Genomic DNA, 13563 nt, shown 5'->3' with positions numbered 1-13563 from the left:
GGCTGTTTTCCAGGACGCCTTGGGTAATTTTCTTCAGGAGTGTTCTGATTGTTTGCAGCCATGAATCTCTCAGGGATGAATGCTTAAGGCTCTCAATGAAAGCACCAAACTGTTGACGCCGTTTTTCGTCAGCAGATAAAAGAAGAGAGCACGTAAACAATTTAAGACAATGGCAAAAAATAAACAAACAAATCAAACACGGTTTTTTACGTGGTTCAGCAGTTAAATCTGCCTAGTCCACGAGTCTCTGTTATTAATCTCAAGATTATCTCTGAACAATTCTTTAGCAAGAATTTTCCAGAGTTTTCTCTCAAGGATCAGAATTTCGGTCCTTTACAATGGTGCATGCCTTCTCTATTTATAGAGAAGGGTGCAGAATACTATCCCACATATTTTGGGTAGTTACTCTTTTGTGAATACAAATAAATGGCTTTAAATGCCTTTAATCAGATAAAAAAGGAAACGTCCCTGATGACCAGGGAACGCATAAATGACTAAATAATATCCCACGATTCTTGGGGATTTACATCAATTAATGAGGATTACATCTCATAACTATTATACTTGTAGATATTCAAGGTGGTTATAGCGTATCTTCAAGGCTCCAGCATTTCTGGTCTCATGTCATTGTGCGAGCCACTGACATCTCCCGAGCTAACGTTTCTTTCGAGATGGGATATCGAGCTCAAGAACCATGCTCCGAAGTTCCTGAAGATGAAGGTGTTCTCGGAGCTACCTTTCGAGATCGAAGTCATTTCGAGATCACCACACTCGAGATCGTACATCATACTTTGCAGGCTCGACTTACAATCCTAGATCACTCTAATCTTCACGAGACCATTTGTTGCGAACTCAGCTTTCGAGGTCATATTTACTATGGCTCGAAATCTGGGTATAACAATCTTCAATATGTTCTATCTTTCTAAATAACTCGCTGAAATCTTGCTTGAATATCTGTTTAGGGACATGGTCTATCCAAATGAGAAACCCACAACCATTGTTAATATTTCTCTGAAAAAAAAAGGCAAAAAAATAACAAATCAGGTACTACAAAACCCATAAAACTCATTTAAAAAATAAAGAAAAACAATTTACCTTATATTTGGGGCAGCCATAAAACCTTCTACCTGGATTACCTTCAGTTCGAGCAGTGCGTATGATAGCCTCCCACCCACAATCACAACTAGGTATATTATTCCCTTCTTCATCTTCATACCTTCTTCTACTACGAAATGATTTGCTTGAAGATGTCAATGAAGACATGATCTCCACTATGAAAAATGCAAACTTTAACAAATAAACAACATCTAACAAAAAAAAAAAAAAAAATAGAAATAGTACTGTAAACTTACCGTGAGAGGGAGCTTCACCAGCCATGGTCTTCCTTGGAAGTAGAATCTCAATTTTTTTTGAAAGAAGATACAAGAAAACTCTCTCACATTACCCAATATTTTTCTTCTTTAATGAATTGAAAGTATGAAATTTGAAGATGAAGAATAAGGGCTCACGTTTCCAGTCCACCCTATTAACGGTAATGTTTTTTTTTTTTACTTTTATTCTTTTCTTATTTATTTATTTTTGTTATGAAAAAATTACTTATCAAAATTTTACAAAAACATCCTCCTGTCATAATTTTATACACTTATGCCCTTTTTTAAAACGGTAAATTTCTAATCTGTTAAATTATAAACGGAAGGACTATTTTTCAACATTTACAGTAATTCGGGGGGTATTTCATCCAACCAAAAAAGTTTAGGGGGCAAAACTCTACATCTGCCATAATTCGGGGGGGGGGGGGGGAAGACAATTTGTCCTTTTATTTGTAGAATTTATTAATTATTTTTATTAAATTTATATTAATGTCATATAAATTTGAAATAATTATCCTATTTTAATTAAATAATTTATTTATTATTGTTTAAGTTTATGTTTATTCTAATTTTTGAATTTGGGAGTGACAACAAGAGATTATATATTATATATTTAATGTAATATTAAATATTATACGTGGATTTTAAATTTGAGTTTCTTGCTAGTTTAAAAAAAATTGTTGCTAATTCATAGTAGATTATATTATATGTTTAATATGATATTATTCTAATAAGTGAGTTTAAGTTTAATTAAATTTTATTTAAGTTATAAAACGTATTTATCATTGTAAACTATCTCAAAAATATTATATTTTAATTTGTTTAATTATTTATTATTTGAAAATAATTATCGTTGTAAAATATCAGAAAATATCATATTTTAATTTGTTTAATTATTTATTATTTTTAAATAATTATCATTGTAAAATATCTAAAAAATATCATTGTAAAATATCTCAAAAATATCATTTTTAAATTTTTTTTTTAATTATTTATTTTATTTTATTTAAGTTACAAACTACCGTTAAATATAAGAATATTCTCTTTTCTACACACTTATTATATAGAAGATATATATATATATATATATGAATGACAACATGACTTATTTATAAAATACAATAATATTTGAAAAGAAATTAATAATAGAAATAAAATAAGAATAGAAAATTTTATAGTGTAGATAGTAGTATACATGCATTAATTATTTTTAGTTTCTAATATATCTCACAATATACTTTGGTGAATTTGATGAAGAAAAATATTTAATTATTTAAATTATCATAAAATATCTTAAAAATGTCATATTTTAATTAATTAATTTTTTTAAGTTTATGTTTGTTCTAGTTTTTGAATTTGACAGTGACAACAAAATATTGTATATTATATATTTAATATAAAATTAAGTTTAAGTTTAATTAAATTTTATTTAATTTATAAAATATATGGTTTTATTATTTTTAAATAATTATTATTGTAAAATATCTAAAAAATATCTTATTTTAATTTGTTTAATTATTTATTTATTTAAAATGAAGTCATGTTTACAATCTACTTTTAAATATAAGAATATTCTGTTAAAGTTCACGAAAAAAAATAAAAAACCGTTAAAACTAAGAATTTCTGTTATCTACTCCATTTTTATACAGAAGAGATATAAAAATTAGGAAGAATTACACTCACACACCTTATAATATAAATAATTACTATTTTGAAACTTATATTTTAATATACCCATATTATAATATTAATTAACCGAAACAACAAACAATCAAATTTTATTTACCTATTTATTATACCAACTTTTTTTTTATCATAATATATTACATTCAATATATTTCCTTATATGACATTATATTTTTATAATTATATACTTACTAGTATCAAACGACATTACTAATTTAAACAAGCATATCATTATAATTATTCAACTATCGAGTATCAAACGATATTGATGTATAAACATATTCTAATTAAAGATATACCAAATGAGTTTGATGCTTTAGCCACTATAACAAATAGCCACTATTCAGATAACAAATATTATCATTAAAATCAATTTCAAGAAATATACGAAACGGGCAAGGTCTGTAATTTTCGTATTAGATTGGATGAAAAATAAAAAATAAAAGTAATAGAAACATTAAAAAGCTACCAAATGGTACCCAAATTGATTGCTTTGCTCAATATTGGACTACTTGGTGGCAGCTTATGATCTTCAGTCTTTATATTACTCTTCAAGTTGGTTACTAGTACAACAATAGAGTTGTGTTGCTAATAGCCAAACTATAGGTAATAGCAACAATAAAAACTACTTATTAGTATCCAACATTTTTAAATATGTTGCAGTATAAATCCAACAATAAATTTATATTTATATACTCAGTGATATATATTACATAAAAAAAACTACCTATCAGTATCCAACATTTAAACATTATAAACTACCATTTGTTATCATACTTACAAGAGTTATTGTTTAGTATCCAACAGAGTCTCAAAGACTACTTTTTGGTATCAAAAGATAATAATAGTAGAAACATATTCTTATTAAAATTAAACCAAATAAGTTATAAGTTATATCCATTATAACAAATAGGATATGCTTAGAATAAACAATAAACAACTACCAAACAATATCCAAAATGCTTGTTCTTCACCTTCTTGGATTATGCAGTCGTTGACTACTTATTTTTTAATTTTCCACTAACATTGCAGCATAACCATGGTGTTTCTTTATTAATTATAAAACCAAATAAAGTAAATAATTAGTTATATGAATTAACAATTAATAATGTTATTTTAAGAAAGTTGGTATGTTAGTGAGTATTTAAGGAAATAATAAAATTGGTATGTTAGTGAGTATTTTAAAAAAGTTGGTATGTTAGTGAGTATTTTAAGGAATTAACCATGATATGTTAATTGGTTATATATAAAAATAATTAATACGTTTTGGGTATATATTTTTATCTCTAACAAAACTGTAATTATTTAATTCAATGTCTATAGATATGTAAAGTACCTAAAAATTATTCAAACATAATTTATTATGTAAAAAGCTTAACAAATAATTATAATATCTATTACAAAATTAGAATCATATTATTTCATATATTCCTACCTTTAACCTATGAATTTGTTTTAATAAACATAATACAAACAGTAGATATGAATTTTTTAATAGATATCTAGGAAGTTTTAACAGCTTTATATGATATATTTTCATATTTCTCCAAAAACACCAGAGAAATATCAACGATAATTTTTTTCTGATATAGCGAAAATATCGATATTTCAATCTTGGAAAGACCTCTCAATTGCTTTTCCTCATCTTCTTGTTGGCCATCTTTTATTCTATTTCACTCGCCTATTGCCTTCAAATATATATAATACATATTTAAAAAAAAAACCAAATAATTGTATTTCAAATCTCTCTTAAGCTCTTCAAAACCCACTGTTTCTAATAGACTCAATAGAACAAATCTGATTTGTCATGACAAAGTCATATTATGAGTATAGAAATGCAAATTCTGCTTTCTCTATCATAGAGTTAGTTGTATTAGGATTTTCAATTTCATCTCCATGCAAGGGAGAACTTTGTACCTGCCATACCTAAAGGGAAAAATACCTGTTCAACATCATTCAGAAATCAATCATTGGATAGATTAGAAAAGAGGAAGAAACAAATAAATGTCCAGCGCAAAATGTATGGAAGCATTAATTTCTTAATTAAAAAAAAGTCTGAAAATGCTCACGGTGATTCCCTAATCATGTCGGATAATTTCTAAAACCAACAAAAAATAACCATAAGTTTGACAATTGCATGCATTTCCACAAAGATGTTGGACCAAAGAGAATGTAGATATATCACGCCATTATCTTGGCCGATCTCACGTAGAGACTATCCACTACCTTGCCAATGTTGGTTAGAGTTTCCAACGTGGCTGGGTATATGGCATCAGTCTTGCCATCCTCAAAAATTACCAAGCATCCAGCACCTTGGTCCAAAGTCCCTGCAAACTTTTTGTCCAAAATCATTTGAGACAACTTCTTCTCTACATTATCGATGGGTAGCTCGATCAGCTCAGCGATATGCCCAATCTCTACTTTAGAGAAAGGCTCTATCAGCCTGCAAAGATTCTGCTCCAGCAGCGTGTCATAGAGCGACGAGAGGTGTCTATGAACAATAGGGTCTTCTTCCAGCTGAGCCTTGAAATCCCCAAGAGCAGTCTCGAAAAGCTTCAACGATCGTTTTGAGTATGCATCAGCCACGGCTTTCATGGCATCCAGCTCGGGCCCAACATACTGCAAACCTGCCTTCGATGATATTACTCCTGCAACATCATCAGCTTGGTTCACCATTATTTTGCATAGCAGCATATATTTAAGGCTATATACAGCCCTATTATCTTCCAAAGCATTGAATGCTTCAAAGGCTTCGAAAAAATAGCTGTAGGCAGTTTTGTAATCTTTTTCCTCAGCATGAAGGATCCCGCTCTGCAAATCAATAGTTCCCTGCTGAGCTGGGGGAACATATATGGCATTAGCTGCTGTTCTAGCAGCTGTGAGGGCAGCTTTTGCCTTTGGGAGATTCCTCAAAGAAAAATGAAGCTTACTCTCCAGCAAGTCAATGTCTACAAGCAGAAGCTTGTCGTCAAGTCTTCTAACTTCCTTGACCAAACCTGAAAGAAGGTTTAGTGCTTCTGAGTACTCCTTGCTCTCCATCAAAAGAGCTGCAAGCCTGGCCTCCACTCGTTGTCGAAGGAAAGTTCGTTTCTCATCACGAGTCCACTGGACCATTTCTTTGCAAAGAGAAATCTGAAGTACGGCTGTGCCTGGTATCTTCGCTACTGTGTCAATAATTCCACGAACAATTTTTGCAGTTTTTGCCTTGGGAATCAAGTTAAAGAAAGGCCTCAGTTGGGTTAGAAGGTTCCTGAGATCCTCAGCCCGATTTTCTTGCCTGAGAAGATCTGAAAGATTTGTGATCGCCTGTTCCTTTATCCGCAGAGCATCAGAAGATGATGATGGGTTTTCAAGAATTCTATAGAGAATAGATATGGCTTCAGATGGAGCCTTGGCTTCTAAAGCTTGGGCAATCGAATCGGTAGTGGCTGGTAGATACGATGAAGACATTGCTAAAGCTTTGAAACCACTCACCCTGCAAGAATAAAAAGACAACACAAAAGTATTGAAATTAACAAGACTGTAATGATTGGCATATAGATCTAACACATACTGCATGCCAAGTTCTAAACAGGTTAAAGCTCTTTTGCCAGTGGTGCAGATTTGATTACTTCCTACTATAAGAAACTAGTATAGAGCAGAGAAATGATATCAGAACCTTCTGTTCACCTACATCCACCCCACTCAACAACCAAAATGTTCTATACTAATTGCCACATTATTAGACAATTCATTCAATCGATAGCCAACTCTCAAAAGGATTCCAAACTACATTCAAATGCAACTCTCTCATACCCAACATGAGAGAGAAGGAAAAGAAATTTTGGATAAACATGCAATTTGAACGGCAGTAGCTATTCGGATCCTGTACATAAACACGCAGTAAAAATAACAAGTGTATAACTAATGTTCGTGTGGTGACAAAAACAAAGAATGAAAGAACTACGTTCTACTATCTAATTTCTTCATCTTAGTGTTTCTACTTTCCAATTATTATAAGCGTAGACAACATTAGCTTCGAAAAGTAACAATAAACAAGTATATATCACCAGCAACATAAATTAAATCACAGCAAAGTAGGCTCTGCTAGTCACAGTGAATTACATACGGGCAAAGCCCATGGAGCTAAACTAATCTCAACATCAGTGAGTTCGTAATGAGAAAATGCAAAATAGAAAGCAACCTAACCCAGCCTCAATCTTCCATAAACATCACCTACTAAACCTAATCCATTCATTTGCAAGATACCCGAATATCAGATCGTGACAAATCTTCGGTGAGCCGTATATCTTGTGCAACAATTTAAAAAAAAAAAAAAAAAACTCCCAAAAACCCTAAATTGAAAACAGAAGTAAAAGGATATGAATTCTTACCGTCAAGATGGATATTCTTGTGAGAAACGGATTAGGGCAGAGCGATTGGAGGAGAAGACCGAGACGAATCGAGGAAAATCGAAAGAATCCTCGGAATTGGAGAAGACGAAAGAGTATAAAGGGGAAGCCTTGCCCCTTTTGCCTTTCCCTTTTTTGCAGTAATACTCTTCAACTTTTGTCCCTTTTGCCAATTAAGTCCTCGATCTTTTTATTTTGCATTAATAGGCCATTATTCTTTATTTAATAAAATGAATGTATTATTATATACTATACTTTATTTTAAAATTAAAAAAAAGTAAAAATTTTATATTATGTTTCTTCTTCCAAACCCTGAGAAAATTTAATTATTTTTTATTTCCTTTATTCTTCTTTTCTTACTTTCTTCTAATGTATTTGTCTGTAGGTTCATTTTCGGTCATTCAATCAAAGTATGTAGCACTTGTGGTGGTTCTAGATGGAGTGGCTCATTTTTGGTCTTTCTCTTCATGTTTTTTTTTTGGTCATAATACGTGGCTTTAATGGTGGCTCTAGATTGATTGTTGTTTCTGAGTCTTTCTATTCTTGTTGTTGAATAGGAGTTTGATCTTTACATTCTCAATTTGATTACTGTCTATTAATGAGTTAGAATTTTTATTAAATAATGTTACGAGTTTGTAGTCTAGTTTTTACAAGTGTTCCTAAACTATATTCTTCTTAGGAATTAACCATGCATGCTTTTTGAGTCGACAAAAAATAAAAAACTTGTTTGGTTTAAAAGTTTTCCTTTTTACTCATTAATGTATTACATATTGATTATTTTCAATAAAATTACTTATTGCAACAAAAAAAAAAAAAAAATTTAGTTAAGTAACAACCTTATTAATCAAATTATAGATGAGAAAATTTTATTTTTAGAAAGAGGATAGGAGGAAATGAGAAACCTCATTAAGCAAATTATTAAAACAGAAAGGTACCATGGAGTGACGAAAGTATCAGCTTCAATTTAAAGTAATTGTATGCTAAAGGACATTACACAGAAATTTGTTTAAATAAAAGATTGTTAAAAATAAAAGGAAAAATCTCTAAACACAAACAAGGTGTTCCACTTTTTTTTTAAATTTATTATTTAAAAAAAATGAAAACAATCAAAAATTATTTTATGTGTTTTCTAAAAAAAAAATTAATTTTTAATCATTTTATCTATTATTGTTTTAACTTACATAAATTCTTCAATTTTGTGATAGTAAGTAAATATCTATGTTTTCAAATTTGTAGTAAAATAATCCAATCATTTTCTTAATATTACACATTATCAAATATGTACATTGATACTATTCTATTTTAAATATTTTAATATTATGGTATATGTATATTAGTTTTGTCTAATTAGTTTTTATTTTAAAGTTATTTTGATTTTTTTCATTTTTTATGGGTTGTTTGTATATAATTTTCAACTAGTATATATATTTTTTTTGGGGATGACATATGAAAGTTGTATGACTATATATTTTTTTAATTATTGTTAACATGGTATAAGCATTATTTATGTTATAATATATCAATTTTTTTTTATTGTTATTTCATATCAATTGATTTTTTTTATTTTAAAAAAAAAAATTATAGCATATAAATTTACTATTAATTTGATATATCATAGTACAACACATGGATAGATCATGATATTAAACATATATATCATATGTACCATATTATTTTATATACCATAGACAAAAAATCAATATACTATGATAATAAAATTATATACTATAAATTTTTCTTAACAAAAATAAAATTAGTATATTATTACTCAAAAAATGCATATACCATGTTAACAAAACTATATACTACCATTAAAATGAATATATTATACTAATAAAATTATATATCACCATTATATATAACAAGATAGAAACTAAATATTATCTAAAAAAATAATATATCATACCACAAAAAATATATATACTGAGTTGAAAAATAATATACCAACAACACTTAACAAATTATTACTAAAAATAGATATATACCATGCTAACAAAACTATATACCACCATTACATATAACAAGATAGAACCTAAATATCATCTCAAAAAATGATTTATCATACCACAAAATACATATATTGAGTTGAAAAATAATATACCAACAAAACTTACAAAATTATTACTAAAAAATGTATATACTATGCTAACAAAATTATATAAGATAGAAACTAAATATCATAAAAAAAATGATATACCATTTCACAAAAAATATATACGTTGGTTAGAAAATAATATACCAACAGTCCATAAAAAACGAAAAAAATCAATATGGCTTTAAAATAAAAATTAATTGAACAAAACTAGTATACATATAATACGATATTAAAGCCATATGCTTCTAAATAAATAAATAAAATGATAGAAAAAAAATGAAAAATAAAAATATAATTAAATTAAAAATTTGAAAAACACTATTTTTCTCTAACTTAAAAATAAGGGACATTTATTAATTATCATCCTAAAAAAGATAGGTCATTTGTTATGAGTGTCACCTTAATAAGATGCAAATGAAAGACTTATATAATAAGAGCGATTTAGGTAATTAACAATGTAAAAATATCATTTCTCTACAATTTTTAAAAGGGAAATTTCACTATTTATGCATAATATTGTGTATAATTACTAAATAATACCAATACTAATTAGTTTTTCAAATTGGTGCTAAACTTTCACAAAGTACCAAAAATACCCCTCTCGTTTTTTCCCACCCAAAATCCCCCCCCCCCCCCCCCCCCCCCAAACTCTCTCACTCTCTCTGTTTCTCTCAATCTCTTCCTCCCCGAAACCCAAACCCAAACCGTAGGCAAACTTAAAATAAAAAAAAGCCCAATCGATCTCAACCTCTCTCTTTCTCTTCTCTGAAGTCGGCCACCCAACCTTGTCGAGCTCGTCGAACCTGTCGAACCAACGTCGGCAACGAAGCTCTAAACCCACGTTGGAAATGAACCTGTCGAGCCAAGTTTGAACCCATCGAACCCATATTCTCATTAAGGTAAATTCTTGAACCCATATTATCATTATTGTTGTTTTGATCCCTTTGAATCTGGTGGTGTGGAATGGGTATGGCAGTTCTTAGGTCTGTCTTTTTTTCTGGGTTTGAACCAGTAGCTCAATAGGTTCGATGAAGGTTTGATAGAAGCTCGATTGATATATGGCAATATATGGAACTAGCTCGATAGGCTCGATTATGGTTCGATAGTAGGCTCAATAGGGTAATTTGAACAGTTCGATGGTGGATCGATAGGAGCTCAATGGATCTGTGGTATTAGATAAAAAGGGCTCGATAGGTTCGATAATGGTTCGATAGTAAGCTCGATGGATCTATGGTGTTAGATTACAATGGCTCGATAGGTTCGATAATGGTTCGATATTAGACTTGATTGTACCTCGATGGTTATTTATGTAGACAAATTTTTCTTAGCTCGATAGGCTTGACACTGGCTCGATAGTTTCTATAGATTTAGGTTGTTGATATTGCTCGATAGGCTTGATAGTTTCTCAATAGTTGCTCGATAGGGTATGTTGTAGCTCGATTATAGCTCGATAGAGCTCGCTGACAACTTATTTTAGTGTTTTGATGAAATTTTTTTGATTCTGTTTTCTTACCAATTTTTTTTCATGTGTTGTTGCAGATGCCTAAGTTGCTTGTTCCGTTCAGTGATCACTTTCCTGGTCGAGTGACATATCAGGGTAGTAGCACTTTAAATCACATTAAGACTAGGTTTGTGGAGCTCGTGCTGCTTGAAAGGGCTAAGGAATCCCCTTTCATGTAGTTCTTTTTGGCTTCGGAGTTTAATTTCTTCGGTGTCTTAGTGCATCAACTGCTGTTGAGGAAAATCGCCAACAACAACGAAGATGAGGTGCATTTCTTCTTGGGGTCGAAGTCTTGTAGATTTAGCATGGGAGAGTTTGCCCTGGTGACATGGTTGAATTTTAGTACCTTCCCGTCACCAAAAGAGTTGGAAGAGCATAATCTCAGCGACCAGTTGATAAAGGAGTATTTCAACGATGCTGAGAAAGTAAAGCTCTCACAGATGGACCATGCTTTCAAGACTTGTACTGTTGTGGAACATGTGTACAAGCTTGGTCTATGTTTGTTGGTTGAGGGATTTATGGATGCCATAGAGGGAAAGTTGCACATATGGCGAGATATTCTGAAAATTGTTGAGGACGTAGAGTACTTCTTCAGCTATCCATGGGGGAAGTACTCTTATAGGAGGCTATTGCAGTCTTGTAAGAAGGACATGGTGAAGCAAAATGCCAACTATGATGCTAAGAAGGATGCCAAGGTGCAGCAAGAGTCCAAGTACAGTATGTATGGTTATGCCCCGACCTTACAGTTCCGGCCATATGAGGCTATCCAGCAGCTTGCGACGGAGTTTGTTGTGAGCTCCGGAAACATGGTCCCGAGGATGCTTAGTTGGTCGTATCGAAGGAACAAGGATTTCACCAAGTCCTTCATCTCATCGATGTTATCGAAGAAGAATGTAAGTTATATTTGATTGACATTAAACAATTTTTTTTTTATCTATATGCTTATCTTTTATCATTATTTGAGTTAACCAAATGTTTTATGTTGTTTGCAGTTGATTGTCCTTCCGATGTTGAAACCTCGACCAGCAAAAAAAGACTATTATTTGTCTTTGATAGAGGGAGATCTTCCCCTTTATCCTGGGCTTGGCCAGGATCCCTCGGAGGCTGATGAAGAGGAGGATGCGACTTTTGAGAAAATTACAGAGATAGTTTCTCAGGCAGCCAAGATATTTGATGATGCTGCCCCAGGGGAGGAGGTTGTAGGTCCCACCCCTCCTGTTGCCCCAACCTCAGCCTTCGCCCCAACATCACCCCAGCCTCAGCCTCAGTCCCAACACCAATGCCAACGCTAGCCTCAGCCCCTGAGCTCGCCGACTTGATTGAGCAGTTGGACAGAGTCGAGGGTTGACAAGAGACCCTCTTGAAGAACCAGTTAGTGATCTTGGATGTAGTCAGTCAGATCCTGACATTTATTAAGGAGAAACCGAGGGTCTCCAATGAAGATTCAGACTCAGAGTCATTGGATATTCCTCTAGACTATGTTGATGATCCAACTACGCCTCCTACCATCATTGTGACACCTGATGCTGGGACTCCGGGAGTCGTTATTGTCAACCCCAAGGATGTTGCTAGGGTTCGGTTTCAGAGGACTAGACACCAAAGACGCAAGCCGGATTGGTTTGAGGACTACACTGATCCCACGAGGAAAAGACCTCGCACTGATGCAGCTGTAGCAGAAGAGGAGGCTACATAGGTGCTGGACCCTCTCAAGAAGCCATATCGCAAACAGTATAGGACAATGTGCAAGTGACTATTTGGAGACATCCCCAACAAGATCCCGACGGATGTAAAGACTGGGAATCACAATCCAGCGTGGTTTCTGACGTGGAAGACACCCCAGTCGTGGCTCAATGATGGGGTAAGCCATGTTATATTATTTCATATAATATAATGTTAGATTAAATAATGTGACAAAATGTGATTTGTCACACCTTGTAACATATTATTGAGAGTCACAAAAATTAGACACATGTGTGTGCCCAAATGTGACATATTTTGGAGTTACAAAATCAGTTACAAATTTGCAACCCCCAAATATTACCCAATAATGTGTATATTATATGTTACACATTTGAGATTGGATTTCACAGAGCCATGATGAAATATGGTTGTTGGAGACTTGTTTTTAACTCCCAATAGGTGTTTGGAGGTTACAAAATCATGTGGGAAAGGATTTGGAACGTTTTGGAAAAATGATTTTTTTGTGCGGAAAATGGCCTGTGGCTGCGGCCACTGACTTTCAGTGGCCGCGACCTGGGGGACAGAAGCCAGTGGCCGCAGCCACTAAAAAGTCCTGGCTGCGGACAGTGAGGTTGGCAGCCTATATGATTTTTCAGTTTTTTCCAAATTGAACGGTTCTAACATCCCAAATAACTCCCAAATCTCCATTTTAATTCCATAAACATCAAATTAAATATTGGTAATAGCCATGGGGGTTGGTGGAATTTGAAATTCAAAGGGGTATCTCAAACTCTATAAATAAGAGCCTAATGCTTACTTATAAGACACACCATTTTCTAT

The 13563-nt window shown here is 32.1% G+C and overlaps 1 protein-coding gene across 1 annotated transcript; it reads right to left on the bottom strand.

The window, feature by feature from the left end:
- Positions 1-5011: 5011 nt before the first annotated feature.
- LOC133822595 (26S proteasome non-ATPase regulatory subunit 11 homolog) lies at positions 5012-7584 on the bottom strand. The gene is made up of 2 exons (XM_062254973.1): positions 7430-7584; positions 5012-6531 (listed from the first exon to the last, which is right to left on the bottom strand). Exon 2 carries the CDS (start codon positions 6504-6506, stop codon positions 5238-5240), a length of 1269 nt encoding a protein of 422 aa, XP_062110957.1. The 5' UTR covers positions 6507-6531; positions 7430-7584; the 3' UTR covers positions 5012-5237.
- Positions 7585-13563: the final 5979 nt, after the last annotated feature.

This window comes from Humulus lupulus, chromosome 3 (genome assembly GCF_963169125.1).
Source record: "Humulus lupulus chromosome 3, drHumLupu1.1, whole genome shotgun sequence".
In the NCBI taxonomy this organism is placed as follows: Eukaryota; Viridiplantae; Streptophyta; class Magnoliopsida; order Rosales; family Cannabaceae; genus Humulus; species Humulus lupulus.
Note: the sequence above shows the minus strand (reverse complement) of the source record. Positions and strands in the feature narration are given on the sequence as shown.

Excerpts from the sequence above, each read along its gene's own strand:
- LOC133822595 (XM_062254973.1), bottom strand. The coding sequence starts at position 6,506 with ATGTCTTCATCGTATCTACCAGCCACTACCGATTCGATTGCCCAAGCT.